At 46.2% G+C, this 26,417-nt stretch overlaps 10 protein-coding genes across 10 annotated transcripts; 8 read left to right on the top strand and 2 right to left on the bottom strand.

Annotated features, from left to right (window-relative positions):
• Positions 1 to 1,572: 1,572 nt before the first annotated feature.
• Positions 1,573 to 3,591, top strand: FSST1_000251 (HET domain-containing protein; the record flags this gene model as incomplete). The annotated part of the gene is made up of 1 exon (XM_083228517.1): positions 1,573 to 3,591. One exon carries the CDS (start codon positions 1,573 to 1,575, stop codon positions 3,589 to 3,591), a length of 2,019 nt encoding a protein of 672 aa, XP_083090433.1.
• Positions 3,592 to 4,874: 1,283 nt separating this feature from the next.
• Positions 4,875 to 5,272, top strand: FSST1_000250 (uncharacterized protein; the record flags this gene model as incomplete). The annotated part of the gene is made up of 2 exons (XM_083228506.1): positions 4,875 to 5,042; positions 5,096 to 5,272. 2 exons carry the CDS (start codon positions 4,875 to 4,877, stop codon positions 5,270 to 5,272), a joined length of 345 nt encoding a protein of 114 aa, XP_083090432.1.
• A 1,422-nt stretch (positions 5,273 to 6,694) lies between these two features.
• Positions 6,695 to 9,478, bottom strand: FSST1_000249 (bacterial alpha-L-rhamnosidase-domain-containing protein; the record flags this gene model as incomplete). The annotated part of the gene is made up of 2 exons (XM_083228494.1): positions 6,695 to 7,639; positions 7,688 to 9,478. The coding sequence occupies 2 exons, from the start codon at positions 9,476 to 9,478 to the stop codon at positions 6,695 to 6,697; spliced, it is 2,736 nt and encodes a 911-aa protein (XP_083090431.1).
• Positions 9,479 to 10,225: 747 nt separating this feature from the next.
• Positions 10,226 to 11,848, top strand: FSST1_000248 (general substrate transporter; the record flags this gene model as incomplete). Its single annotated transcript, XM_083228483.1, has 1 exon — positions 10,226 to 11,848. The coding sequence occupies one exon, from the start codon at positions 10,226 to 10,228 to the stop codon at positions 11,846 to 11,848; it is 1,623 nt and encodes a 540-aa protein (XP_083090430.1).
• Positions 11,849 to 12,319: 471 nt separating this feature from the next.
• On the top strand, positions 12,320 to 14,052 carry FSST1_000247 (Zn(II)2Cys6 transcription factor; the record flags this gene model as incomplete). The annotated part of the gene is made up of 4 exons (XM_083228472.1): positions 12,320 to 12,657; positions 12,718 to 12,890; positions 12,941 to 13,755; positions 13,804 to 14,052. 4 exons carry the CDS (start codon positions 12,320 to 12,322, stop codon positions 14,050 to 14,052), a joined length of 1,575 nt encoding a protein of 524 aa, XP_083090429.1.
• Positions 14,053 to 14,410: 358 nt separating this feature from the next.
• Positions 14,411 to 15,302, top strand: FSST1_000246 (uncharacterized protein; the record flags this gene model as incomplete). The annotated part of the gene is made up of 2 exons (XM_083228461.1): positions 14,411 to 14,685; positions 14,735 to 15,302. The coding sequence occupies 2 exons, from the start codon at positions 14,411 to 14,413 to the stop codon at positions 15,300 to 15,302; spliced, it is 843 nt and encodes a 280-aa protein (XP_083090428.1).
• Positions 15,303 to 15,374: 72 nt separating this feature from the next.
• On the bottom strand, positions 15,375 to 18,392 carry FSST1_000245 (S8 family peptidase; the record flags this gene model as incomplete). Its single annotated transcript, XM_083228450.1, has 3 exons — positions 15,375 to 16,004; positions 16,053 to 16,386; positions 16,435 to 18,392. The coding sequence occupies 3 exons, from the start codon at positions 18,390 to 18,392 to the stop codon at positions 15,375 to 15,377; spliced, it is 2,922 nt and encodes a 973-aa protein (XP_083090427.1).
• A 481-nt stretch (positions 18,393 to 18,873) lies between these two features.
• On the top strand, positions 18,874 to 22,090 carry FSST1_000244 (uncharacterized protein; the record flags this gene model as incomplete). The annotated part of the gene is made up of 3 exons (XM_083228439.1): positions 18,874 to 19,159; positions 19,219 to 20,053; positions 20,107 to 22,090. The coding sequence occupies 3 exons, from the start codon at positions 18,874 to 18,876 to the stop codon at positions 22,088 to 22,090; spliced, it is 3,105 nt and encodes a 1,034-aa protein (XP_083090426.1).
• Positions 22,091 to 22,853: 763 nt separating this feature from the next.
• Positions 22,854 to 23,060, top strand: FSST1_000243 (uncharacterized protein; the record flags this gene model as incomplete). Its single annotated transcript, XM_083228428.1, has 1 exon — positions 22,854 to 23,060. One exon carries the CDS (start codon positions 22,854 to 22,856, stop codon positions 23,058 to 23,060), a length of 207 nt encoding a protein of 68 aa, XP_083090425.1.
• Positions 23,061 to 23,765: 705 nt separating this feature from the next.
• On the top strand, positions 23,766 to 26,104 carry FSST1_000242 (uncharacterized protein; the record flags this gene model as incomplete). Its single annotated transcript, XM_083228417.1, has 4 exons — positions 23,766 to 24,565; positions 24,615 to 25,154; positions 25,216 to 25,734; positions 25,786 to 26,104. 4 exons carry the CDS (start codon positions 23,766 to 23,768, stop codon positions 26,102 to 26,104), a joined length of 2,178 nt encoding a protein of 725 aa, XP_083090424.1.
• Positions 26,105 to 26,417: the final 313 nt, after the last annotated feature.

Genomic DNA, 26,417 nt, shown 5'->3' with positions numbered 1-26,417 from the left:
AGGAAGATGTTGATGGTGAGAAGATGAGAAAACTTGTGGACAGGTCCTCGGTCTTTATAGACTTTTCACTCCTGGCAAGTTCGCTTACCATCTTCCCAATGAGTCAGCCAACTTCTCGGTGTTACGTGCTCTCCTCATGATCGATCAATCATTTTAGTCTTTGACGTCACGTTTCACTGTTGTACTGACCGATGGTCCGTATGTCTTACAGGTCTGGCCTGCAAAATGATCCCTTCTGTAGATCAATCATGCAAGGGTTCCAAGACGGCTCGGGTGGAACGCGGCTCGTCGCCTCTAGTGAGACAAAAATACGAGCGATCGCTGATCATGTCTCAGTGTCCTCTGCCGTGTTCGAGTACGCATCTGCTTCGGTTCATTGACTGGATGTCCGAACTCCGAGGCTCCTAGTTCAAGGTACCGTGAATGCACTGGTGTCTCACAAAGGCGGGGACATGGATGCTGTGCAATAACAAGATGACTCGATCCAACTCCCTGCATCGTGACATCGGAATCGAGGTGTCTATCCAGACTACTATGATGTAACCAAGTGTAATTCTCGCTCCTTGCGGGGAGCGAGGGAGTTTCTGAGCCTATATGCCATGCACGCACACGGAGGACGGAGACTTTCTAAAGAGATTCATATTATGCTCCCAAAGCTTTGTGAAACTTTGACTTCAGTGCCTAAGATACTGTTTAATTGTTATGTGGTTTACTGTCTCCGAGACTAGTACTTAAATTCATCTATACACAGTACTTAAACAACAACTAACCCAAAACCTTGATCTATGTTTCGAGTTAACAGCAGATATACCGCACTTGTCAGGTAAGATCTTTGGCTATCGGAAACTAGATACCTATTCCGAGCGATAGTGTACCACGACTTACCCTAAGCTAAGGCTAGATTGTAGGAATGATAGACTTGAGTGTTGGTAAGGTTTTAGCTGGAGGGTTTTCAAGATAACAATTTCCTACGTTTTTATCTCTTGAGAATCTGGCAGTGGATGTTTAGCAAGAATTTCTATAACAGTGGCTAGTCTCTATCAGCCTAATCATACCCATATCACTGTTGTGTCCGTTCTGGTGACAACATCTCTTTGACCTTCGAGTGATTACATTGGGGTTGTATCACTTGAACACAGCCTACATCACGGCATTGAAAGTCTGGACAATAAACCCTGTCATTTAAGACTCCGTAAGGCTTCAGATGTCTACGGTTTCTCGGTTTGAAACTCAATTCAAAGAAAAATATGTTTCCTACTTGAGATGGTATCAGACTGTTTTTCTACTTATTTCAACTTCTCTTATCGTGAGGATGACTTAGGATGCGGGGTAATGTAAGCATATGTACCTGAAGTAGTTAGCATTACATTCATAATCGTAATTTGTATCGGAGACAGGGATAATGCACAGCCCTTTCGATGTCAGATGTCGGCTGCGTCCATTTTCTTCTCAAACAACTGCACATTTTCTCTTTTTGACTTTTACCAACTCTCTTGTCGAAAAACCATATGCTAGCGGTGGCTTCTCGCCACATACACATATCTTGCTACCTCAAATATCTTTTTCGATAAAATGCATCATTTCCAATACATAACTCTTCTACCCCAGGAGATTCGTGTTCTGGAACTTGAGCCCGGGGCTATTGGAGATAACCTTGTAGGCAACATACGGCATAAAGTTCTGTCACCAAAAGATAATGAGATACCCAAGTTTGACGCCTTGTCTTACACCTGGGGTGGCCCATCTCAACCGCAATCAATCAGCCTTAGAAATGACGCGACGTCAGACAATCTCGCCTCGACAAGTGAAAGGACTACCCTGAATATTGGAAACAACTTAGCAGTTGCTCTCCGTGCTCTTCGATTACCAACCGAAAAACGGGTCCTGTGGTGTGACCAAATCTGTATCAACCAGGCAGACCTTGGAGAGCGCGGTCGTCAAGTCCAACGCATGGCTGATGTATATCGCTTTGCCAGCAGGGTTGTAGTATGGCTTGGACCTGAGACTTCCTGGAGTACTATGGTCATGGAAACGATGCGCTGGGCAAACGAGCAGATTTTGAGCACCACTGCGCAGCCTGACTGCTACTCTTATCAGATGGAGTTCAAAGAATCGTCTGACATACGTGTGTATGAGAATGACGACCCTCTGCCACTAACTGCTGCCCAATGGCGAGCATTTGAACAGCTAATAGCGCTCGATTGGCATAAGCGTCTATGGACCTACCAAGAAATCGCTTTGGCTGATGAAACGACATGCATTATTAAACTTGGTAATGAAGAGATGTCAAAGCCTGAATTTTTGAAAGCGCTCAATCTCGTTGCATGTGTCAGGCGCCCACCGCCAGGCTTGCTGGACGAGCCGACATTCTTTTTTAATGTCAATTTGGTCATTTCTAAGTTCACAACCTCCGTTATGGATCTACGAGGAACACCAGTTAACAATTGGATTGATCTGATGGTAATAACCAAAGCATACGAGTGCTCCGATGTCCGCGACAAGATATTTGCTATGCAAGGCTTAGTAGAGTCTGATCTTGCTATTTCTCTCAAACCAGACTATACAAAGTCTGCGAAAGATATTTTCACCTCTATTTGTCTCGATCATATCGAAAAGAGCAGAGACATTGAGTTTTTGAACCTATGCAATGCAGCCAAAAGTCCAAGTTGGGTAGCCGACCTAGAAAGACCTTCAAGCTGGGCAACAGGGGACGACCATGTCACTGCATACTCAATCACTTCAGCCTGTCTAGTGGAGCCTGGTATACTGGAGGTGGCAGGCATAAAAGGAGCTGAACTATTCAATGACCCTGTGCCATTAGTCATTGAGCTTTATGAACAAAGCCAAAGCGACTTCACGCAGAAAGTGGTCTCGTTCCTTAGAGATTTTGTTAGTGGTGACGAATATCAGAACGACAGTTGTCTGAATAAGTTTATCATGATGTTGACTGGTGGAGCTGTACGCGACTTCAATATACAGAGATGCCAGGCTTTCACGGAAGGGGCATTACACTCTCTGCAAGAGTGGAGATGGAAGATCCGCCAATGGTTGAATGGCACAGGGGATGAGGCAGACAGTCAAACAGACTACTGGTTGACAGACAAGCAGTTCATATCAACACTGTCATCTACCAACACAGCCACTGGTTGCGCAAAGACTTGTGACGGGGATTTTGTTCGTGTCCCACCGGAAAGTCGCAGTGGCGATATAATTGCCGTGTTGCTTGGCTCGCACAATCCAATAGTATTACGTCCCCAATCTCCAAGTGGGTATACTGTTATAGGACCCTGCTATCACCCTGGGCTCTCCCACGGAAAGGCTCTCCTTGGCAATGACTTTAGAGGCTGGATACCGGTATGGGACAGGATGTTGGTTAGGAGAGCATTTTACAAAGTAGGGTATGGCATACGCAGAACTGATCCCCGGCTGGATGACGTGCCGCTTGAAGATGGGTATAGAGGAATCTTGTTCAAGAAAGCAGTGCTAGGTTGGGAATCACCAGAGGGCTCCATATCAATGTTTGACCCGCGCATGTCAGAAGAAGCACTGAAGAAGAGAGGAGTTCCGATTCGAAAGTTTAGATTGTTATAGAATTAGACTTGGTTACGATCCTAGGATCAAGCGAGATTGATTGTCTTAAGTACTTTGCGTGGCTGTTTGTGGCTAGGCATCACCGCCACATAGCGACATAGTCTAATTGGGTCGGATACGGATAAGATAAGCTTATCTCGCTTATCCGTAAAGTTTATTTATTTTTAGCACTTCTTAAGCACAGGCTTGAAACTACAAGACACAACTGCCAAGATGAGTATAGGGTAATAGTGATGGTAACTCCCTGACTTTCATAAGCTTGTGTATTGATTCGCAAAGAGAGGTTACTTTTTTATAATGAACGATATAATCGTGAGTTGTCTAGTGATGTATCACTGTAAATATTTTACATTAGGTGTAATATATTTGCTTTTTAATCCAAACCCTTCGAAGGCAGGTAGACAGGTGGCTAAAACGGACGAAAAAGTCGACATTCTTTTAACCAGTCAAGAAGACAGAGTTTTTACCTTCAACTGTAAAAAATGAAGACATTCAAGATTTCAGCCAACCACACGAATAACGTTCGTTGGTATGGCCATCAATCCGGGGCTTATAATCTTTCTGTTTTACTTGATTGGTTTCCGCAGCGAATACCGTCTGCAGTCTCATCATGTCTTGGTTGACGTGTCTTAATGAAAAACCGAGGAGTGGTCCATGATATTCTGAGTGAGGTTGAATTGAGTTTGGTATAGAAGCGGGGTATACGTACTGACATCACTGTACATATCAACAAAACTATACTAGCGCGGCACGATGACAAGTCAATTGCACCAACCTCCTCAACAGATACAGTTTATCGCAACTTATGTCTACGTTTGCCAGATTGACAGATGCATTGCATTCTAGTCACATTAGCTTTTAAGACATGGTAAGCATTAATTAAATGTGTGTTTTGAGAAACCTGGGTAATGCTATTGTTGCGCAAATCAGGTTTTTTGACAGGTTAGGACCGTGCTCTAGATCTCGAATAGTATGCGATCAGCACTAAACTTAAGCTGAAACTGAGACACACAGTAACTAGTTTTTTCACTACACCAATCCTGTAGTCTTTGTAGAAGTAGATCGCGGCGACATCTCGCTCTTCACCCAAACAAAGTTACCTAGTTGACTGTCTTGTGCCGCTCACCAGCCATCTTCACATGTGTACACGTCAGCGTGCAGAGCGCTAGAAACACATGTTGCCTATAAGAACGCATAAGGGACTTCTTTTGTTCTCAAAAGACCATACTCTTCTTCATCATTATCCCATCCCATTATTATTCATTACCCTGACGCATACTACAATGGCCGACCAAGTTCGCGACCAAGTTCGCATCCAGGATTCCAAGCAGAGATTCCAAGCCGCGTATGACCATGCGATCAGTGAAAAGGAGAAGGCTGAGAAAGCCTATAACGAAGAAAAGGAAATGGGTATAACTCAGGATCCCTTTAATCAGTGGGTTGCTATGAATGTAAGTACATTAGCTTGTTTCTTTTCAATGCTATCACTCTGATCACTTATCAGTATCCTTCCTACTCTGCGGCGCAAAACCAATATCAGGCCACCAAGGCGGCCTACGAAGCGGCACTTCAGAATGGCGATACGGCAGGTTTTCAAGCCTGGCAGGAAAAGTATAAAAAGGCAGTGATGGCTAATCCCGCACGACCTGATTACAATGCCTTGGTCGGGCCTGATGAATAAGGGATTATATGTATCTAAAGAATACACAGAAAGGATCTATCCGTCAACCTAAAAGAATCGAGTCTCTTATACAACACTACAAGTTTTATTAAGATAATAAGGGTGACTCATAATGTAATAAGGAAGACTTACTGCATCGCGGGTCACCACAATGACTTTTTACCTGCAGCATACCAGGGCGGGAAATGATTTGACATACTTACATCACGTAAAACCGGATAGCTTGGCTTGACCCTCTCTCAGACTTATAACACGCCCACCTTTAGACAGATTTACTGGATAGAGATCTGTTATATTTAGCGCGCGGCAAAACTACAGCTAGGATTATGTTACCGCGCGACAACAAGACACAGAGACTAGCTTCTTTTTTCTCTCTTTCTATCTATAAATTATATATACATAGAGTAACACCACTTGTGACTAGTTTCCAATATCGAGAAGATAAATACATTTAAATTGGAATCTGACACTGTCTACTATTCTCTCTTCACTGCTTTAATCTGTCTCTGTCAACCAGCACTGATTCAAGAAACATGGGCAGAGTTATATTAGAAAAAGATCGAAGCAGTTGCTGGCGGGTACGTCAGGAGCAAGACTGCAGTTGGAAGATATTCTAGTATTGCAGGCCTAGGTTCTCCGAAGTCCACATATGACATACTCCAAGGTAAAGAGGTTGTTCTTTAATTGGTGTTGTGCGTTTGTGGGTTAATCCCTGTCTCGTTTGCCTACAGCATAATGTATAAGGTAGTATAATAAATAGAGTTATATTAGACAATAGTTCACAAATCTCCCCACCATCTCTTTGCTGGACCTTTTCTATCTCTAGTTCCTATTTATGTATAAGTATCAAAAAATGTAGCGAAAAGCCCCTGCCGTGCTTGCCGGGTCTCATTCCCATACCATGCCGCCGTGTACTCCCAATAATAAGGGTACCAGCCTGCAAACTCCCAGTCAATGATTGAAACAACATGGCCATCGCGAACCATATTGTTGAAAGGATTCAAATCTGCATGAGTAAGTAAAAGCTGGCGGTGGCCACGGACCGTCCTGTTTCCTAGCCATGTCTTTGATCCCCTGCCAGCCGTCATCTGCACGGTCCGGGTAGTCCTCTGGACGAAGACCATCACGCAACCACAGGTGGAAATCTTGAATGGTTTTGAAAGGCCCAAATCTGGGGTTTGACCTGGGTATATGTGAGTCTCGTAAAGAACCTCCCAAATAGCTTTGCACTCCCGTGCCTAGAGGTGGCGGAAGAGCTCTCAGCTCCTAGAACATCCGTCGAAGTTGCGTGAAAATATTTTTAATCTCTTTATCGGACGATATTGACAAGGCTTTTGCAAGAGAATAATAAGACTTAAATGTCTGGACATCTAGGGTAACGACTTGTGCCAAGTATTAAAATTGATACGTGCCGGTTACTTACTAACGAGACGCGTCTCTCTCAGCCGCCTCCTCGACAATCTCCTGCAATATGAACTTCGTCTCCTTCACCGGCCACTCAGACCTTCTCTCGTAATTCGCCGTGAACGACCACTTACCAGAGCCGACACTTTCCGTCTTGGTGTTCTCTCCATCAGGCAACACCACATCCATTGTCGTACCAGTTGGTACCTCAACATCCACATACAACACATTCTTGCCATCCTTATTCTCCAACTTCCAAGAACTCGACACCTTTCCATAAGGGGTTAGATGCGATGCCGACGCGTTCTTGAAATCGCCTACAATTTCTGGCTGCACCCTAGACTTCTTCCATCCAACCTCAACTTGTTGTAGCCCGGCCAGTCTTTCCACCATGAACTTGGCCACTGCTCCATAGGCGTAGTGGTTAAAACTAGTCATCTCGCCAGGGTTGATTGACCCATCGGGAAGCATGCTATCCCATCGTTCCCAAGTCGTTGTGCCACCCATGGAAATCGCGTACAGCCAAGAAGGACACTTCTCGTTGAGGAGCATCGCGTAAGCTACATTACTGTGGCCTGTTCGTGTGAGAGCTTCGCAGACATACGGCGTTCCAGCAAAGCCTGTGCCTATTTTAAAGCTGTTTCGTCCGACGATGTCTGAGAGCCGCGAGCCAGCGCGTGACAGCTGTTGCTCGTTCAGTAGATTGAAGCAGATCGCAAGAGCATAAGCGGTCTGAGTATCTGACACCAGACGACCATTCGGTGAAGCATATTCTTGAGAAAACTCAACGCGAGCCTTCTCAGCCCACGTAGTGTAGTAAGAGCTAGTCTCAGCCTTTCCAAGTACACTACAGACCTGTCCCATAATGTCGAGGCAATGTATCAGAAATGCATTGGCAACCAATGGGGGATCAGTCGTAGCTTTGGCGGCATCATCTGGTGGTGCACTTGGATCAAGCCAGTCCTTGTCAAGTTAGCAACGTCCTTGTTTCTCATTTCGTGATGTACATACCGCAAGCTGGTCCGCGTCAAATGACCAAAGATGAGTAGATCCAGTCTTATTTCTGGGAATGATTCTCAACCAAGCCTCCATGGACTCGAATTGGTCTGACAGAATAGATGGGTCTGCTGTTTCTTGGTATAAAGCCCAGGGTGCCAAAACAACAACATCATGCCAAATCGCACATGGCCAGATGGGACCCCATATCCTGCACTTGTCAAGGACATTGGGAGAGACCATTGGAGGGATTCCTCCTCGTTGCCTCTGGTCAAACCAAACTCCCTTGAGCCAGTCCTTGAGAATTGGATAGCAGCCGTAGATGAACGTAGCTGTCGGGGCAAACAGTGCCAAGTCACCTGTCCATCCAAGACGCTCATCCCGCTGGGGGCAGTCCGTGGGTATCGAGAGGAAGTTATCTCTCATACTCCAGCGGACGTTACTAAACAGCTTGTTGAGCTGGTCATCTGAACATGAGAATTGTCCCTGTTCTTCCATATCCGTATGACACACCACGGCCTCGACTGCGTCTGTAACGTCCTTTTCAGACCACGGCCAGTCTTCAATCTGAAGATAGCGAAAGCCATGATAGGTGAACCTTGGTTCATAGGTCTCTGGTTCTGCATCACTTCTAAGTGTGTAGATATCGGTTGCATCACACTTTCGGAGAGGCCTTGTGCCCAATTCTCCGTTCTCGAGAACTTCGGCATGTCGTAAGGTAACTTTGTGTCCGCGAGGGCCTTTGACCTGCTTGATGCGAACATAGCCTACCAGGTTCTGACCAAAGTCAATGATGGTCTTTCCTGCTGGCGTGATAATCTTCTCAACAGGCGCGACAGTTTCGATACGACGCACTGGCTCGGTAATAGCAGCAGCAAGGTCAATCTCCTCAGCTAGGAACGGCACCACTTCTGCTTTCTCCCAAGTGCCATTAACATCACCAGGGGAAGACCATCCTGGGATCTCGAGAGTGGAGTCGTACTTTTCTCCATCATACAGCTCTGCCTGACGGATGGGACCCTGGGATACAGTCCAGTCGTCATTTGTCGAGACGATTTGAGTAGTTCCATCGTCGAAGCGTAACTCAAGCTGAGCTAGTAAACTTGTCCGAGTACCGTAGACATTTTTTCGGCCGCCGTCAAAGCTTAATCGACCAGTGAACCATCCTTCAGCTAAACGAACACCCAAGCAATTGTCTTGGTCATTGAGTGATTCGGTGACATCGTAAGTCTGGTATGTCAACCGGTCATTGTAGCAAGTCCAGCCAGGCGCCAAAAAGTGATCACCGACGCGTTGACCATTGATCTCGGCTTCGTATACACCTCGAGCTGTGATGTACAGTCTGGCTGATTGTACTGTCCCTCTCAACCGGAAGTTCTTGCGAAAGAGATCTTCTGGCTGGGGCTTATCGTTGTGTTTTTCAGACCATGGAGCTGATATGAAGTTGGCCTTCCAGCCACTCCGTTCGAAGATGCCGGTTTCTAACCACGCATCGTCGCTCCACTCTGTGAAGGTAGATTGTCCTTTACCCTTCACCCTGATAGAGACTGAGTATCTCTGTCGAGACACAAGCTCCTCCGCAGGCCAAGGGACTAAGTAAGACTCGGCTGATTTGACCTCAACAGCGCAATCATGAAACTTTTGATGTCCAGAAAGGTTGTTGACCTGTATCTCATAGGCCTCTTGCTCAAAGCCCGATGGTGCGTCTTGAAAGCGCCACGAGATGCGTGGTTTCTTTTCGTGAACGCCCAGGGTATTAGGGTGGCGATAGTGTTCAAAACGAACGTCGATGACTTTGAGAGACATAATGGCGGTAAATAACCCGAATGAATGTAATGAAGTGTGAGACAAGGAGAGAAATTATTCAGACCTATTCTTTATACTGAGCAGAAATCGGGTTAGCCCCGAGGTGAGGAGTAGTCCCCAGTTTTGTTTAGTGAGCAGGGAAACGAGTCACTAGCTCATGCAGCTATGCGTAACCGATGAAATTGTTGGTGGTAGTGTTCCGCACTGGGACAATGTTTCCCAAGACTAGCCTTTGACTCGGTGCAATAATTTGCGAACCGTTGACCTGCTGATCACTTCCAGTCTCCAATATCATATGGTCTTGAACCCGGTTATTTGGTAACGATTGGATCATGACTTGAATTCGGTCAATCGAGACCCGAGCAGCTGATATTTCCAAGTCTTCTGAAAGGAGGTTACCATGAATATGGGGACTAGATCCGGAGAATTCACCAGTCAAACGAGTTCAAAGCCGGCGCCAGTGAGAGTAGCGCCGGCTTTGATGTTTTCCCATTGGTTTACAAGACTTTTTGCCTCACCAGACTAGTTCTTCTCCGTCCGGGGTCCCCGCGCTAGAATCTGGAGACGACAGGGGACATTTATGCGGGGAAATTGAGGTTGTTACTCTATTGTCGGTATGATGCTGCACATAAATATAAACCGAGGGATCTGCTATCTCTTTCCCTCTGCCAATTGTTTTCTCCATACAAAGTCCTTCAGTGGAACTTCTTATCAATTGTCATTATTGTTGTATCAAATCATTCGAAGATGGAGAAACCAGAATCCACCGCCCACATCGAGCGATCCAATACCTCCAAGTCCCTCCACGTTTCCCCAAGCCATACCCGCGGTCATGCCATTCAACAGCAAGAACACAACAGAACCTACTTGCAGACCTTCCGCAAGGATCCATGGCTTCTGCTATGGATTGGTGTCATGCTCTGGACTCTGATCGTTCGCGGTTTCGAGAACCAGTCTTCAGGCTCAGTCATTAGTATTCCTGTCTTCAAGGAACGCTTCGGCAAGCCTGATGAGAATGGTGATTACTTCATCGAGACGAGCTGGCAGTCTGCACTTAGTGGAGGTTCAAACGCCGCCGCTATCTTTGGTGCTTGGGCATCATCATACTTTGCCGATATCATCGGCTTCAAACCAGTTGTTCTTGCTGCCGCTGCCATCAACATCGGCTCTGTTGGTGTAGAGTTTGCCTCTACTTCCATCGAGATGTTTTTCGCTGGAAAGATGATCAATTTCATCGCTATCGGCGCTTTCCAGAACCTTTGCACAGCATACGTCGCTGATGTATCACCATTGGCCATTCGCTCTACTACCATTGGTTTCTGCAACCTTGCTCAATGCATCGGTCCCTTCATCTCGGCCATTCTTTCCAACTTCAGTTCTCAGTGGGATACCAACTGGTCCTGGCAATCTCTGATTGTTGCCCAATGGGGTTTCGCAGCAGTGGCTTTAGTCGGCCAAATCTTCATGCCCGAATCTCCAGTCTTTTTGGTTCGCAAAGGCAAGCTTGAAAAGGCGCGGAAAGCCCTTGGCCGAATGTACTCCGACCCAGAAGACGCTTCCGGTCACTTGGAACGAATCAAGTTGACTCTCGAAGAGGCAGAGTCGGCAAACCTTGGTTCTTACCTCGACTGTTTCAAGGGTACCAACCTTCGACGATCCCTCATCGCCATCATGGTATTCTTGTCAGAGCCAATGTCTGGTTTGGGATTTGTTTCCAATTATGGTGCTTTGATGTATCAATACCTCGGAATTAGCGACTCGAAGTCTTTCCAGATTCAGATCGGCGCTCAGATCCTTTCCATGTCTGGTGCAACCATTGCATTCCTTGTAGGCGACTTTTACGGCCGTCGACCTATGTACGTCACTGGATGTATTGCTCTTGCTTGCCTTCTTATGTGCATGGGTATTTCTGGTTCAGTCGATAACACTGCTGCTGTCACGGCATCAGTTGGCTTTTACACCATGTACAACTTCTTCTACAATGTTGGTGTTGGTTCGACTGTGTACACCATTGCAGGAGAGATTCCTACCTCGGTACTGCGAACCAAGACCATTGCGATTGCTATTTGCATTTCTTCAGCTGTCAACACAATGTGGTCCTTTGTCGCACCATATATCTTCAACCCTGAGTACGCCAACCTCAAAGCCAAGATTGGTTTCATTTTCGGTGGCTTTATGATCATCTTTGCTGTTCTGGCGTTCTTGTTTGTTCCCGAGACCCGCATGAGGAGTTACGAGGAGTTGGACGAGCTCTTTATGGATAAGATCCCTGCTCGAAAGTTCCGCAAGCATGTTACCCTTGCTGAGCGTCGTGCTGAGGAGGCTTATGCGATTGAGAATGCTGCAGAGGGGAAACTTCGAGATGCCTAAGTTAATGGGAACCTTTCGTTAGTACGTAGTTATGTTCTTTCAGTCAGATGGTTAGTAACTAGGGAATTTGCAGTTTGAGTAATATTTCTAACACAATTTTACCACTTAAGCCGTTGACGCATCACTCCCATTTAACTTCGTACACATGCAAAAAAGACCAGATCATACGTAAATTGTCCACAATCTGCTTGCTTTACCACTTGATATAGGTCTCTAGATATAGCAGTGTTACTCAAGTGGTAGCCTTTAAGAATCTGTATACTCTCGATGGTCATATTTCGATTATGAGAATTGAGTTTATAAAAGCTTGAAATTATCGACGTTCAGCTTAAGGTGCACACGTGATCATTCCAAATCTACTATAGCAGCTTAGTGCATTATATCCCCCACTCACTGGAGTTTCTGTCTTTCAAAATTCTTCTCTTGGATGCATCATCACATGAAGATGTATGTGCGTCACACTTTTCAAGAATGAGACCACCAACAGCATGTCTCAACTGCAGGACAGGCAAAAGAAAATGCGACCGTACAGCCAATTTGCCGTGTTCTCCATGCATGCAACGAAATTTACCATGCCCGGGAAATGCAGAAACTCCACGGCTATCTGAATCGTCGACCGCCAAGAGACCTCTGGCACCTCAACCTCATTTTGATACAAGAGAAGAAGAGATATATCTGGTCGATCTCTACTTTCGCTTTATCCATAACTCACCGCATAGCCTTTTTCACGAGCCAACGTTCAAAGACAGTGTTGTTGAAGGGACAGTCTCGAAGCCTGTTCTTCTTGCTATGATGGGCATGTCAGCAAGGTATCATGATATTCATGTCTATCGGAGATAGTTAGTGAGCCAGATCTGACATTGAGCTAGGTTTGCCGCACGGCCAGAAATCGTCGCACGTGGACCAATGTATCGGGCTGAAGCAAGCAAAGCCTTGAAAGATGACTTAGAACACATCTGCATAGAGAACATCCAGGCTTGTATCTTAGTAGGAAACAACTTCTTTGGTGAAGGCGATGCTGATGCGGAGTCATTGTACTTTGGTATGTTGCAAGATTACTCAACCGGATTGTGTATCTCATGACTTGACTAGGTCTTGCCAGTCGTATGTCTCAAATTCTCAAACTCGGCGTTTCTGACGACACCGACGACGGAGTCACCCGTGAAGTCAAAAGACGAATATACTGGACATGCTTCATAATCGACACTTGGGCTAGTGGGGGCTCCAATTTGTCAAGGCAGTTCAAATGGCAAAATACTCATCCCCGGCCGCCAATGGATGAGTATGTCTTGAATCAGATGAAAGAAGGAGACCCGGATATCCCCGACTCACAATGGAAGCCTGGTCTATGGGGTTACATGGTTAACCTGGTGGAAATATACACGGAGATACAGAACTTTCACCAAGACCTTGCTGATACAACGGAATGGGACGAATCGTTGATCGATGATACAGTTCGACACCTCGAAAACAAGCTCGTTGCTTTTGAAGAGGCTATAGGCCCTACACTTACGTTTTCGAGAGATAATCTGGCAACGTTTGTGGGCCGTGGTCTAGGCCGTGTCTTTGTAGCCTTTCATCTCGGCTACCATCATTATTACACGCTGCTCTTCTACCACTACCTAGATCGACGTCGACCTCAGACAAGGAACAGCAACAAATACTCTGCAACATGCAAGGCACATGCTATAGTCGTCTGCGAGGTTCTCAAGGCGTCTAGAGAAGTCCCTGGCGCTGAAGCTTTGTACAATATCGTTGGTCACGTCACCATCGTATCCTCTTCTGTCCTGCTGCATACATTCATGTTTGGAGAGGCTCATGAACTGGAAGATTCACGGTCTCGCCTTGGATCGAACTTGGAGTCTTTGGTACAGCTGCGAAGATACTGGCCAAGTGTTGAGAGAATGGTAAGGGTATGCTTGGATTCGGTTTACCCGCATACTAACAAATGTCAGATTAACCGATTGGTAGTGTTCCAACGTGGCTGTATCAACTCAATGAATGTTGAGTCATACAGATTCGACAAATGGATGGTCAAGTTTCTGATTGCTCACGCGCTGGCTCTTGAGGATAAGGTAGATGATAGTTGGCCTAGTCCGTATTCAGAGCCATCATATCGGGACGTTCAGATTGAGCGCGGTTTGATCACACAAGCCATGATTACGGACATTCAGAACTATAACGGAGATCACAACTTTATATAACACAGTCTGACGGGTTCACCATTATGTTTTTGACTTAGACTGCATACCCTCTTATTCGAAAGACATCTTGCTACTCTTTTAAGTGGTTTCGAAACAAGTAGCGCGCAAGTAATGAATAGCGATTCATTAATCCCTAGCTACAACGATACCAACCCATTGTTGTCTTGAATGTATGTATTTGTATGGAGTCTGCTGACTAAAGGCATGCAGGATTCAAGGTGAGATTGGGCCGCCATCTAATAAGCTTATCCCTTGGGCTCAGCCGCATGCTACCTGTGATCCAGTTTTAATTGCCTTCATTGCAAACCCATTCCCATCACTGGCGTATAGGACGAGAGGCATCTATCGACAAAACAAGATGGCTAATCGAGAGTTCTACTATTTCTATGCGCCTACATGGGACAACCCCCCAGACGGTCCAATTAAGCTAGGCAATGTCATCAGCTCAGTCAAAGAGCCTCATCGACCCCGCTTCTATCATCCGCCTTCTGATGACTCCGACATCACCAAGTTGGAAAAGAAGAGTGTCCAGTACACAAAGGAGAAACTGAAGAGCGGGCGATTCTCCATTTTGACTAAATTTCTTAGTGTTTTCGGCTTTGGTGTCGATATTGGGGCTGAAATCGAAAAGAGGTTAGTGTGTCCGGAGCAATAATCACGCAACCTGTTCTTACAATACTAGTGATCAAGAAACATTCTTCTTTAAAACTCTAGAGACAACTCAGTTTACACCAACCGCAGCATATCTCCAGAAGTGCGTCGAGGCCGAGACTGTGCGTCGCTACCTAGAGATTACCCGGTACCGAAAACCCATCTACATCATTACGGGTCTCAAAACAGTTACGGGTGCTGAGGCAAACACCCTCAGGTCCCGGACAGTGGGCGGTAACCTTGCTGTAGAAGTCGATGGGACAGTATGGAGTGGTGGTGCCGTCCCCATTGGCGGCGGTCCTGGCATCGAAAGCAAAACTACAACGAGCGAGGGAACAAAGTGGGAGGCTAGCGGCGACTTCGTATTCGCATTCCGTGTGAGCAAGGTTGTCGTGAAGAAAACTGGGGACTTGAATGAGGAGGAATTTCGCAAGGGGGCTATGATGGATGGCGAGAGCAAAGTGAAACACTCGGACCTGTCTATTGTCAGTGTTGAAGAGCCAGATGCAAAGTCTGAAGGTTTTGGTGATGAAGAGGTGATGGAAGATGATGAAGTCGTATTGTGTGGTATGCCAATGTCAAAGCCACATGATAACTGATACTGGAAGACTGTCATACTGGGTATGGAATCTCTGAGCGGGGTATATAGTCTCAATGCTGGCATTAAATCCCTATGCTTTCAATACTTTTACAATCTCATAGCTCACCCATTCGAGCGTCTCTCCAAACAGATTTTGCTTGTCCAAACTAAGATCCACCGAGAAATATCCACCCCTGGGCTGATAATTTGGGCCTCGCTCTGCACATCGTCTCAGTACAGCCTCCATCCTATCTCTTCTCTTCATTGCCATTGCCTCACCATCCGTCAAATGAAGCCGACCATACTGCAGTAAAAATCCAGCGATACCTGCGACAATAGGCGCAGCATACGATGTGCCGCTTCGAGACTTGACACAGTCATAGTTCGAGCTATCACAGAGCGACGAGGGCCATGCTGATTCTACACACTCACCCACTGTGGCGATGTTTATCGAGTTTGGATCAGCCGTGGGACTGAAATCAGAAGCGTTTCCTAGTGCGTCCGTGGAGTGAACGCAAATAACATGTGGGCTGCTTGCTGGGTATGCACGAGAAAGGCGACCACCGCTATTAGCAGCGGCTGCAAACATAAGGACTTTCTTAGCGTATGCTTTGTCAATAGCAGCTTCAAGAGCTTCGTAGCCGTCAAAGTCGGAGGAAGGCCATCCAAAGGACATGGAAATGATGTCAACTTGCCACTCATCAATAGCGTGTAGGATTGCCTGACTGAGTTAGTAAGAACGTAACTCGAAATGAAGATTAATACCTACGTTTGCAACAATACTAGCATCAGGTCTTGTGTTTTCCTTGTCCGCAATCTTTGCTACGTACAATTCTGCATCTGGAGCATAGTCCATAATGAGACTTGCAGTAAAGGTACCATGTCCGTGTGTATCTGCGACGTTCGTCTGTAAGGAATTGTAGAAGTTCTTCTTTCCTTTGAGATTATCTTCGCGAGGCTCCACTAGTGCATGACCTCTTTCGATGCCCGTGTCTAGGATGGCGATTTTGACTGGCGTGGAAGTAGACTTCGCAAAAGGCCTACCCACAAACTTGTCGTAAACATTCATGTAATCCTGTTTTCGGATCTTGTATCTTTCCCTCCTGTTTCACAATGTGAGTGTGTCATTTACACCAAGTTGGAAAACTTACTCTTTTGCAAACATAGGTCCGTCGTTAGTCTGGTCGTCAAAAAATTGGAAAGCTCTTTGTGGGCCGTCGCAATTGGTAGTGAGATCCAAATCTGATGCTGAATATGGTAGCATAGAGCGCAACTGCGCGTACTGATGCATAGATCTGTCTATTTGTGTGCTGATAGAGAATTTGTTTCGCAGTGGAAGGCTTGCCGGGGATGGGCTACGACAAGGCGTGCCAGTCTTTGGGGAAAGAAAAAGGGATTGGCTATACGAATCTTGTGTGACGATGCCCTGACTCCATTTTGAAAAGTCCAAGTTCTTGGCGTACTGGTCGAGGGATTCTACTTCAATACCAAATCCAGTTGTTAGGTGATCTTGAAGCGGTCTCACAACTTTGTCGTATATTCGTGATCTGAGTGTCTCATCATCCAAGGGCTGTTCGTCGTCCTCCCATAGCTCTGGGTCCAGGCAGTTGTCAATGGCTTCCAGCAGAAGCGACTCTTCTGGGATCTGATACCGCCATCCCTCTTCGCCGCCCTCTTCACCTTCAAGAACTTGATCGACGTCCATGAGAGTGATACGTCCGCTTCTAGTCTCTATTAGTTGGATATCATGCATGGCTGCCAGCTGGCTAAAAGGTTTGACAAAGTTGATCTCCAATAGAACAACAGCCAGTGCTACCAGCTCTGGACAGCAATGCCCAGCATCCATGTCATTAATCTCATCATCCTCCGAATCATCAGCCACATCCACGGTGCCATCTTTGGGTAGTTGTGTCTCGATGAAAGGCCGTAGAGGGATCGTATTTGACGTTGTTTGGAAGAACTTGATGCTCGAAGACCCCCATCCCGACTGAAGCCATGAAGTCCCGTATAGATGAAGGACCGTGTAGCCGATGATTAGGGACAAAATACGTTTGGTCTTATCCATGAAGAAATCTCTTCTCTCTTCAAAGCATTGAGTAAGAGAGATGGGTTCTGCAGCTTTGTCGATATTACTCTTCTCAAATCCCAGTTGATAGAGTTGCCCACTAGTTAAACGTAGAACGAGTCGTTGTAGAGCTTTAGCCCGGGTCTCGAAGATTGGCGTGCACAGCTTCTCAACCTTGACCTGTTTCCCCCTGATAGCTCTTCCTCTGGGTGCTGTTTTGTCGGAGGGAGATGCAAAGTGAACGGCCCTCTCTCTTACGTCTTGCACACGAAACTCGTGCCAATCTTGCTCCATAGTCAAGAACATGTTTATCTCAAGACATCCAGACACATCATCATCTGCAGCAGACCTTCGAACGCGTCTTCGTGCAGGTCTTGCAGCCACATCCTTTTCAGATGTGCGGTATGTCCCCAATTCTAGCTTGGCCCTATACTCATGCTGTGAAGGACAGGAACATCCCCTGCAGTCTACGAGGGCATCGAAGATGGACTTGGCAGCTTTCCAAACAGCAAATGTCGGTTGTCCAATATCGGGTGACGTGGCCTTGTCAATGGTCCTTTGGATGATCTGTTTCGGTTGTTGCTTGTCAAGCGTATCCGCTAAGCTCTCAAGAACAGTATCCACGTCTTGTCTCTCCTCTGTAGAGATGTCGCATCGTAGCCATCTATTGATAAAGTCGAGTTTTGCTTTGTGTGACTGCCTTTTGGTCTCCCTCCACCAAAGGCTTAGCATTCTGAGTCGCGTTTCAAGGGCGATAGAATAACCACCAAATTCAGATAGCCCGCTCTCTGGGATTAGTAAACCAAGGTGAGACAAAGCTTCGCTTAGTAGGTTTCCATCCTGGCGTACGGTGATATCCTGTGCTTGTGATAACTGGCCCAATAGCCTGCAGCAGTGGCAGCTGAGATGACTGTAGAATCGTTTGACATTTGGGCCAACTTCGTTTTGCTGCGCGATATTGGCCACCTCCAAGAATGTTTCAACTGCTTCTCGTAGAAGCTCTTTACTCCCACTTGAAGACTTTGGTTCAGATAAGATTGCCATTCTAACAGCTTCAATGGCAGGAGCTCAATGGGGTTGTTGTGAGGGAAGAACTCTCTATCGGCGCAGGGGTAATATGTCAGCAACGAAAGATATCACATTGCGGCTGAGTAAAGCGGGGTAGAGCTGACACGGTAACATCAAGACGTTATCTGATAACGTTTTGTAAGATCAGGATACAGCAACACGTCTTAATTTACTAGAAGACTCTGGTTGAGGTTATCTGTTATATATTTAATAGATAGTAGTGTCTCGTTGAGTCAGAACTAGCCGTTAGACCTAACGATAGTTGGGTTAAAGGCCTCAGCCTCTCATAGGCTTGTTAGTCACCTAAGCTTATCTGTTAGTGCTGCGCTATAAAGCTACCAATCACGCGACGTCAGATTAGTTTGACAATAATAGTGTTATCTGACTATAACGTATTGTGACTTCACAACGATTGCTCCATGCGTTAACCCAAACCTAGGGCTACAAACCAGCCATGATGGCCGAAGCAGACGATGGCCCAGAAGAAAAAGGTCCGGCAATTGCGACTTCAGCCAACCAGTGTCTCCAATCCTTCCAAAAATGTCTCATTTCTGCGTCCTCAATCAACCCTAGAGAACTCTCAATGATAGAGGATCAAGTGGCCAGATTCTCCAGCTGGGCTGCTAGTATTGGAGTGTTTGCCCCAGGTTCAGCGTCCATGGATCATCGGTTACGATATGCCCCAGAAGTTCAGAGCGTTGTGACTGGGTTACTTGAGTCTTTGAACTATCAATGTCAAGAGTGTGCGTCTAGTCTTTCAACAAAGTATCATACGCGAATCAAGTCTTCTAATGCTTCACAGGCTTAAGTATACTCACCGCCGTCCTAAAATTGTTGGATGCAGGCGAAGAATACATTCCCTCCGAGAACTTTCCAAAGTCGCTTAACGAAATAGCGTCTGAGATTAGCCGCCTCAACAAGATCTCGAACACTATTCGTCGCGCCAGCAAAGATACACAGGCTCTAACAGCCAGCAAGTTCCAGATCAAGGATGATGAAGGGAACAATGTAGAGGAGACTCTTTTGGCCAATTTCAAGCGTCACATCAATGATCGATTTCCCAACCTCGGCGAGACTCTCCAAGACAGGTTGGCTCAAACGATGCTTCTTCGGAGGAAACAAATTCTTTACAGAAGATACCGCCAGGGAAGTGTATACACCAAAACCCAGGATACGACCCCTGCCGTTTCAATCAAGTTTCCAAACGCGAAGCCTGTTGGTTCCGTCGTGGATTCCAGGCCAAAACAGCCAAAGACTAGTAGCACTGTCTCAAAACCAGCCACCGCCACCCCGTCACAAATCAAGAGTGCGACAACACTAGCCCCGGAAAAGTTCAGAATTGCCGCCTCAACCCCTTCGGTCATCTCTATAAGTAAGACAATTGCTTTCCACAGACACGAGAGCCTTGCCTTTCCTCCAGCGCCTGGCCACAGTATCAAAAAGCGGTATGAACAACTGAAGAGTCAAAGACTGGCTGAATACGAGCAAAGCTTGAATTCTGAAAAGGGTGCGGACAGCAAGAAGCCAACGGTACAGAAACTACTGGCAAATGATCTTCAAAGCCTGGGGGAGATTACGTGCCCATATTGTCTTTGCGCACTACCAGCTGAGGAAGCTTTTGATGAGACGAAGTGGCAGTAAGTATTTCCGAACTTTTTATTCTCAGTAGATCTGCTGACTGTTACCCTAGAAATCATGTTAAGAATGATTTGGATGCCTATGTCTGTGTTTTCGAAGACTGTGACCAACCAGAAGTATTGTACAACCATAGCGATCAATGGTTGAGCCACTTGCAACAGCACCGCAGATTTTGGCGTTGCCCGTCTCACCATGATTCGGACCCATTCCCTTCTGCCAATGACTACATAGCCCATATGCGAGACGTTCATGGCAGCAAATTAAGTGACAAACAACTTCGGGCCATGGCGAACAAAAACAGCCGTAAAATGAAACAGCTGTTTCCGTCATGTCCCCTTTGCGGGAAAGAAGAATCTGACATAAACGGCCGTCTCGAAGATCATCTTGCCGGACACCTACGCTCTCTTGCCCTCAAGTCTCTACCAAGCTACCACGAAAACGCACCTGGCGATAATGAGGATGGCAATAACAGCATAGACGTATCCAGACCCAAGAGCAGAAGCACAGTGAAGGATCTGAGGGAAGATGAAGACTATGTGCCACCGCACCTGTTCACTTCCGAAGACTTTTGGGATCAATGGAGACCACCTTTGGTTCAAGCTCCATGGTGGAACTTTTTGGATCAGGCCTATAAGGATCTTGACCTGACAGTCGATAATGACAGTCCATTCTTCGACACTTACTCCTTCAGAGATCTACCCAGTACTTTTGACAATGACAGTATCATACAGCACATCATGCAAAATCAAGAAGATCAACGAAAAGCCGGCAAAACCGAACACACCAAGGATCGAAACGTTGAAAAGGTCGAGAAAAGATCATCGCTCATTGAAACTTTCCTCAGACAGCCCCCAGATACTATCGATGTCTCGGGATCAGGTAGAACCAAAGCCACTAAAGAGATGCCATCACCAACACTTTCATTGTCATCAGTGAACTCAAATGCGCAAGAGACCAGTGGAGCAGAAACAATCCCGAGAATGACAAGAGCTTCATCACATGGTGTTGTCATAATATCCTCAGAAACGGATCAAATAGAGTTATCCGAGGAACGCTCGAAGATGCCCTCTATACCAGAGTCATCAGACTCACGAGGAAGGAGGGTTACTTACGAGGCAGATGATGAAGGCTCAAGTCGAATCAGAGACCGGGACAGGAGACATGGCAGATCAGCAGGTAAACGTCAATCTGGGGTTTATATCAACGGCCAGAGGGTTCTGAATTCCAACGACTACAACAATACATACAGGTATCTTCCAAGTACAGAGGACGACAGCAGATTTGCGGCGCACTCGCCACCAGTACTAACCGTGCCTTCCAACACCCCAAGTTCATTTAGTCTACCAATAAGTCATCAGAGACCCATCATTGTTGACGAACGACCTTCTTCAAACCGTTGGCGGAGACCAATCTTTGTTGATGAGCAGGAGCAGTTTCATTCTAGGATCAAATATATAGATGATTCTGACAATAATGACGATGCTCGCACTATCAGCACAAAGAGTGCGCCAGCACGAACCTCAACCTACGAAGAAGAGAGAAGGAACCGAAGACGAGAAAAGAGAGAGCGAGAGGCGGAAGAGCGGCATATACGTCAACAGTTTACCGAAGAAGAAAGGGACGAGCTTTATCATGAGACGATGGAATTAAAAAGGGAAGAGCGTCGTCGCCAGCGGATTGCCGACGTAAATTCCACGAGAGCTTCAGAATCGGCTGTGCCACCTCCTTTGATACCAGAATCTTATCAAGGTACCTCTCACCAAGAAACAGTTGAAAAACTTGCGAAACTGGGTATACAGATCGAAGAAGAGAGCCAAGGAGATGAATCTCGTTATCTTTCCAGACCGGTTGACGAATCCAAACAAATAGAGCGACAATGGGAACGATTGATGCCTAAGCGTCCGCCACCAACTGCCGTCGGCAGCCGGATTCCCCGAGAGTACCATGAGCCTGTCCCCCAATATGAAGAAGATACATTATTCGACAACGATGACTTTTTTAGGCAGAAAGATCAGACTGGAAATTGGTGGGAATAATATTGAATATAGCGTTTAGGGATATACGAAAGATTCAGGTATCTAGCCATGTGACTTGTAGTGAATTGTTAACTAAATGATGTGGAAGAACAGCATATACTTCCCTAATTAGATGGATACTAGCAAGGATGTATTTTTAGTCCTTCTCAGCTATGAATGCGAGCAGGTTGATAGAGGCTTTGGTTCGTATGGCTTAATATTGTACTCTCTACGCATGCAGTTACTCACGAATACTGCTCCTTCCTCTTCTAGAGAAATCAATGTTCCGTAGGATTCCACCTTAAATAGGTAATGCTTGCATTTGCGGCTGATATAAATTTTCACTTGAGGTTAGGCGTGATGAGTATGTACGGATCTGGGCCGGTACTTCGGCCCGCAGATCGACTGCATTGGGCCGTTTTAGGATAGTTCCAAATCCTTCTATGTCATGACTCTGTAAGAGACTATATCGAGACTCTCTACTGCTTCAAAGTTCACGTCCATACCGCCTCAATAAATATTGTGCCTCGAAGAAGCATGATCCTTCCTCCTCAACAAGATCGGGAATGGCCTCACTTCCACTAACGGCTCGGCTCCTTATGCCTACCTCCGTGATGGAAGAATCGTTAGCTCGGAGATCTAGAGTATAAAGCCATAAAGGAATGGATTCTTGGAAGTATAAATATCGCCCTTCGTTCCTCACAACCGAGTACTTCTTCATCACCCTTCAACCCAAACAACTTACGACAAGAATTCCCAGAAACTTTCAGCAACAATCATCACCATGAAGACTGCTATCCTCATCACTACCCTTTTCAGCGTTGCCATCGCTGCTCCCGCTCCCGCTCCCAATGCTGTCCCTCAAGACCTCGATACTCGCGCCAGTTGCCCTGGTAGCCAAAGCTGTGTTGGCGGCTACTGCACTATCTACACATGCGTACCCGCTGGTACCAGCACTCAGTGCTTCACCTACAAGTACAACAAGTGCTAGAAGACACTAGGAACTCTAGTAAGATAAATTGCACGGCTCATCAGGATATAGCATAACTAACGCATATAGCCTATACTTCCCGACTGGACTAAAGGGGCGACGATCTCGTAGTGGCGCCAATCGGCTCCGAGTTCTCAGATAGCCGACAGTGATCTGTTACATGGGAACATGGCAATTTGGATAGATGTCAATAAACCAGTCGTTACTAAAATATCTTTGATTGGTCATATTCATGTTTACAAGAATCCCATGCGCTGCCAAGTCATACTAGAAATAAAAGATGCATTTTAATGACTCAATAGTTTTGTATTAGAATCAATAGTACTTGTTGGCGGCCGAAAGGGGATCCGGCCCCGAGCCAAATTCTCAGGGGGAAATAAGACTAGGAATGCAGATGCAGAAGCACTAAGGCCGTCAATTTCCCAATAAGGTTACTGTAGAGAAGAACACTGTTAACAAATCCCAGCTCTAGACTTGATCGAATCGGTGTTAGCTGCGGAACCACTACTACCAAACTATTGATCCTACAAAAGTAACTAACTGCATTTCAGCTAATAAAAAAATCGATAGTTTACAATCGCCTAAATTATACCCCTGTTACCTCTCTAATTTCCTCATTAAAGATGACGGGACTTCCACCTGTGAGACAACTTGCAACGCTCCATTGTTCAGTTCACCAAGTCGTGAAACAGTCACTCGTTTACAATGGTTTCACTCAAAGCAGTTGCAGTCGCTTATGTGGCGGTCACCCTCTTGGGAGTTGACGCAGGTCTATGCCGACCCTCAACTAGGACTTCTTTGACATCATCTGAGTCGGAAACCCAAACGTTGATCCCGATCGTTTCGACATCCACCTTGGACACTAGCATCATTCCATCTGGCACGACAACATCAAAGGATCGCACATCGTCAGTCTTCGGAACACCTAGCAATTCTGAGACGGCTGGAAACCCAACTTTCTCTACAAGCGGAACTCTCAGCTATGTTACGTCGTCAGGCATCCCAACAACTTCAGATGATGCAACCTCATCAGTAACAGCAACCTCTGGCAATCCTACGACGTCTGGAGATTCCACCACTTCTGGTAATCCTACTACATCTAGCGAGGAGACGTCTACCGATGTTACATCTGGTGAGGCGACGTCTACTGATGTCACGACGTCTGGTACTTTCACGCTATCAGTCGACACCACTACAACAAACATTCCTACAGCGTCCTCTGAAACCATGACTTCCATTGACACCAGTTCGCCTATGGAATCATCAACAACTGTCGATACCACCGCGACTACGGATGCTACAACAACCGCTGAAACAACGACAACTGCCGATGTCACAACTTCAGCAGAACCTACGACTACAACTTCAACCTGCGTTGAGCCTACTAATTTGCTTAGACAGCCCGGTTTTGAGCCTTCAAATGATGGGGACGTTTGGGGCTTCTATTGGGGCGGCGGCGGCATCACTGTTGACTCTGAGATAGCTCGCACAGGTGATGGTCTATCGTATGTTGAAGCGTTCAACTTCTTAATGTCTTGGGCTAATCAATACTAGTGATCTCCCTGTTCCCGGTGGACAAGAACGACGCATGGAGCAGCGAATACATATAGTGCCAGGCACAGAGTATGCTATCAGCTTCTACTATGCTCTCGCATCTGCACCACCTGCCAATACACAGTGCTTTGTGTTTTCTACATTCGATTATTATACGACTTTGACCCAAGTACCACTTCCATCTGATACGGAATACCATTTGTACTCGGCGAGCTTCATTTCCGCAGACAACCTGGACCCGGCTATTGAGATCGGTGTCTCTTGTACCCAACAAAACAACGGCTACACAGCTGAAGTCTTTATTGATGATGCATCGGTTCTGGATATCACCAATGCGTGTGATGCTACTCCTGTCGACCCCAACGCTCCCGCCAAGCCCACACTTCTCATCCCTGCCCAGCCAGAGCAACCTCATTGCCCTGTAAATGCCGTTCAGGTCCCAGGTTTTGAGCCCGTAAACGGTAACCAAGGATGGCAGTTCTATAACAGAGGAGAATTTGTCAATGATGCATCTAATGCTCGAACCGGCGAGTGGGAGGCGTAAGTTAGATTGTCCACTTCCAGAATGAAGGAAGCTAACCATCACCAGATTGCTCCCTAGCGGAACTATGACTTCTCAATTGAACGATGGCACCTACCTCGAACAATATTTTAATGCAGGAGATCTTACGCCCGGTGAAACCTATGATTATCATTTCTTCTGGAAGCCAAACACCCTCCCAGATAACGGAAGGTGTTACATCTACGGCGGTTACAGTGATGCCGTCAGGTATTCCAATGCCGAAGTCAAAGATGGAGCAACTTCCTCAACAGGTTATACCATCTACTCACTTCGCTTCGTGATGCCAGCAAGCGATAATTTCTATCTCCAAATCGTTTTCTACTGCGACTACAACAACGGTAATCAACAACTGGGATCTGTTTACGTCGATGATACTGCGCTGATTCAAGTTGGGGGCTGTGAGGCATTCCCTGTGACGGGTGCACGTATCGAGAACCCTAGCTTCGAGGTCAGATCGACTGAAGACAGTACTTATGCTTGGTTTGGCAACAACGGCATGGCTATCCGAGCTGGAAGTACAGCTGATGGCCCCTCTCCAAACTCAGGAGACAATTATTTGTAAGTTCTTTCTACGATTGGTGATTTGTAAGCAATCTAACACAACCTTAGATATGTTCATCTTGGATCTACCAAGAAGTCAGCTACACTGACTAAGCCACTGGCCGGTTCTTTAGATGTAGGCCAGTACTACACTCTCCAGTTCAGTTGGTCGGCTGGGGCGGCATATGAACCTGCGGATTGCTCCTTCACGATGGAATTTGGTTCCTCTACCGAAACCCGTCCACTCAACAACCAGATTACTTGGTACAACTACGAACGGTTCGATTACACTTTCATGCCAGCTGAAGAGGTTACATCCATCTCGGTCACTGTCTCTTGCTCGACGGCTTCTCCTGACTTTGTTTTTGATGACTTTGTCCTTTACTGAAGGGAGGATTAAGGCCATAGCCAGGATAGCATTATCATTTTCTTCATATATTCCCTGTTATATACAACATAGTACAATAGCTATCTAATATGTATTGTTTTGAAGCTTAACTAAACTATTTCACTCGTAACTTTACAGTCGCTAAATATCGAATTCGACTTGATAAGTCTGTGTGATCTTTCTAGAAAGCTCTTCTCAAATGAGTATTCAACAGTTTCTCAGTCTTCCCCCAGAAATAAAAGGAGCTGTTTGGATTTCAAGAACAGTGACTTACTGCGATTCACGAGATCACGTGCTCTCGTGCTATGCCCCG

Source organism: Fusarium sambucinum, chromosome IV (genome assembly GCF_050947815.1).
Source record: "Fusarium sambucinum isolate potato_lamoka chromosome IV, whole genome shotgun sequence".
Lineage (NCBI taxonomy): Eukaryota > Fungi > Ascomycota > Sordariomycetes > Hypocreales > Nectriaceae > Fusarium > Fusarium sambucinum.
Note: the sequence above shows the minus strand (reverse complement) of the source record. Positions and strands in the feature narration are given on the sequence as shown.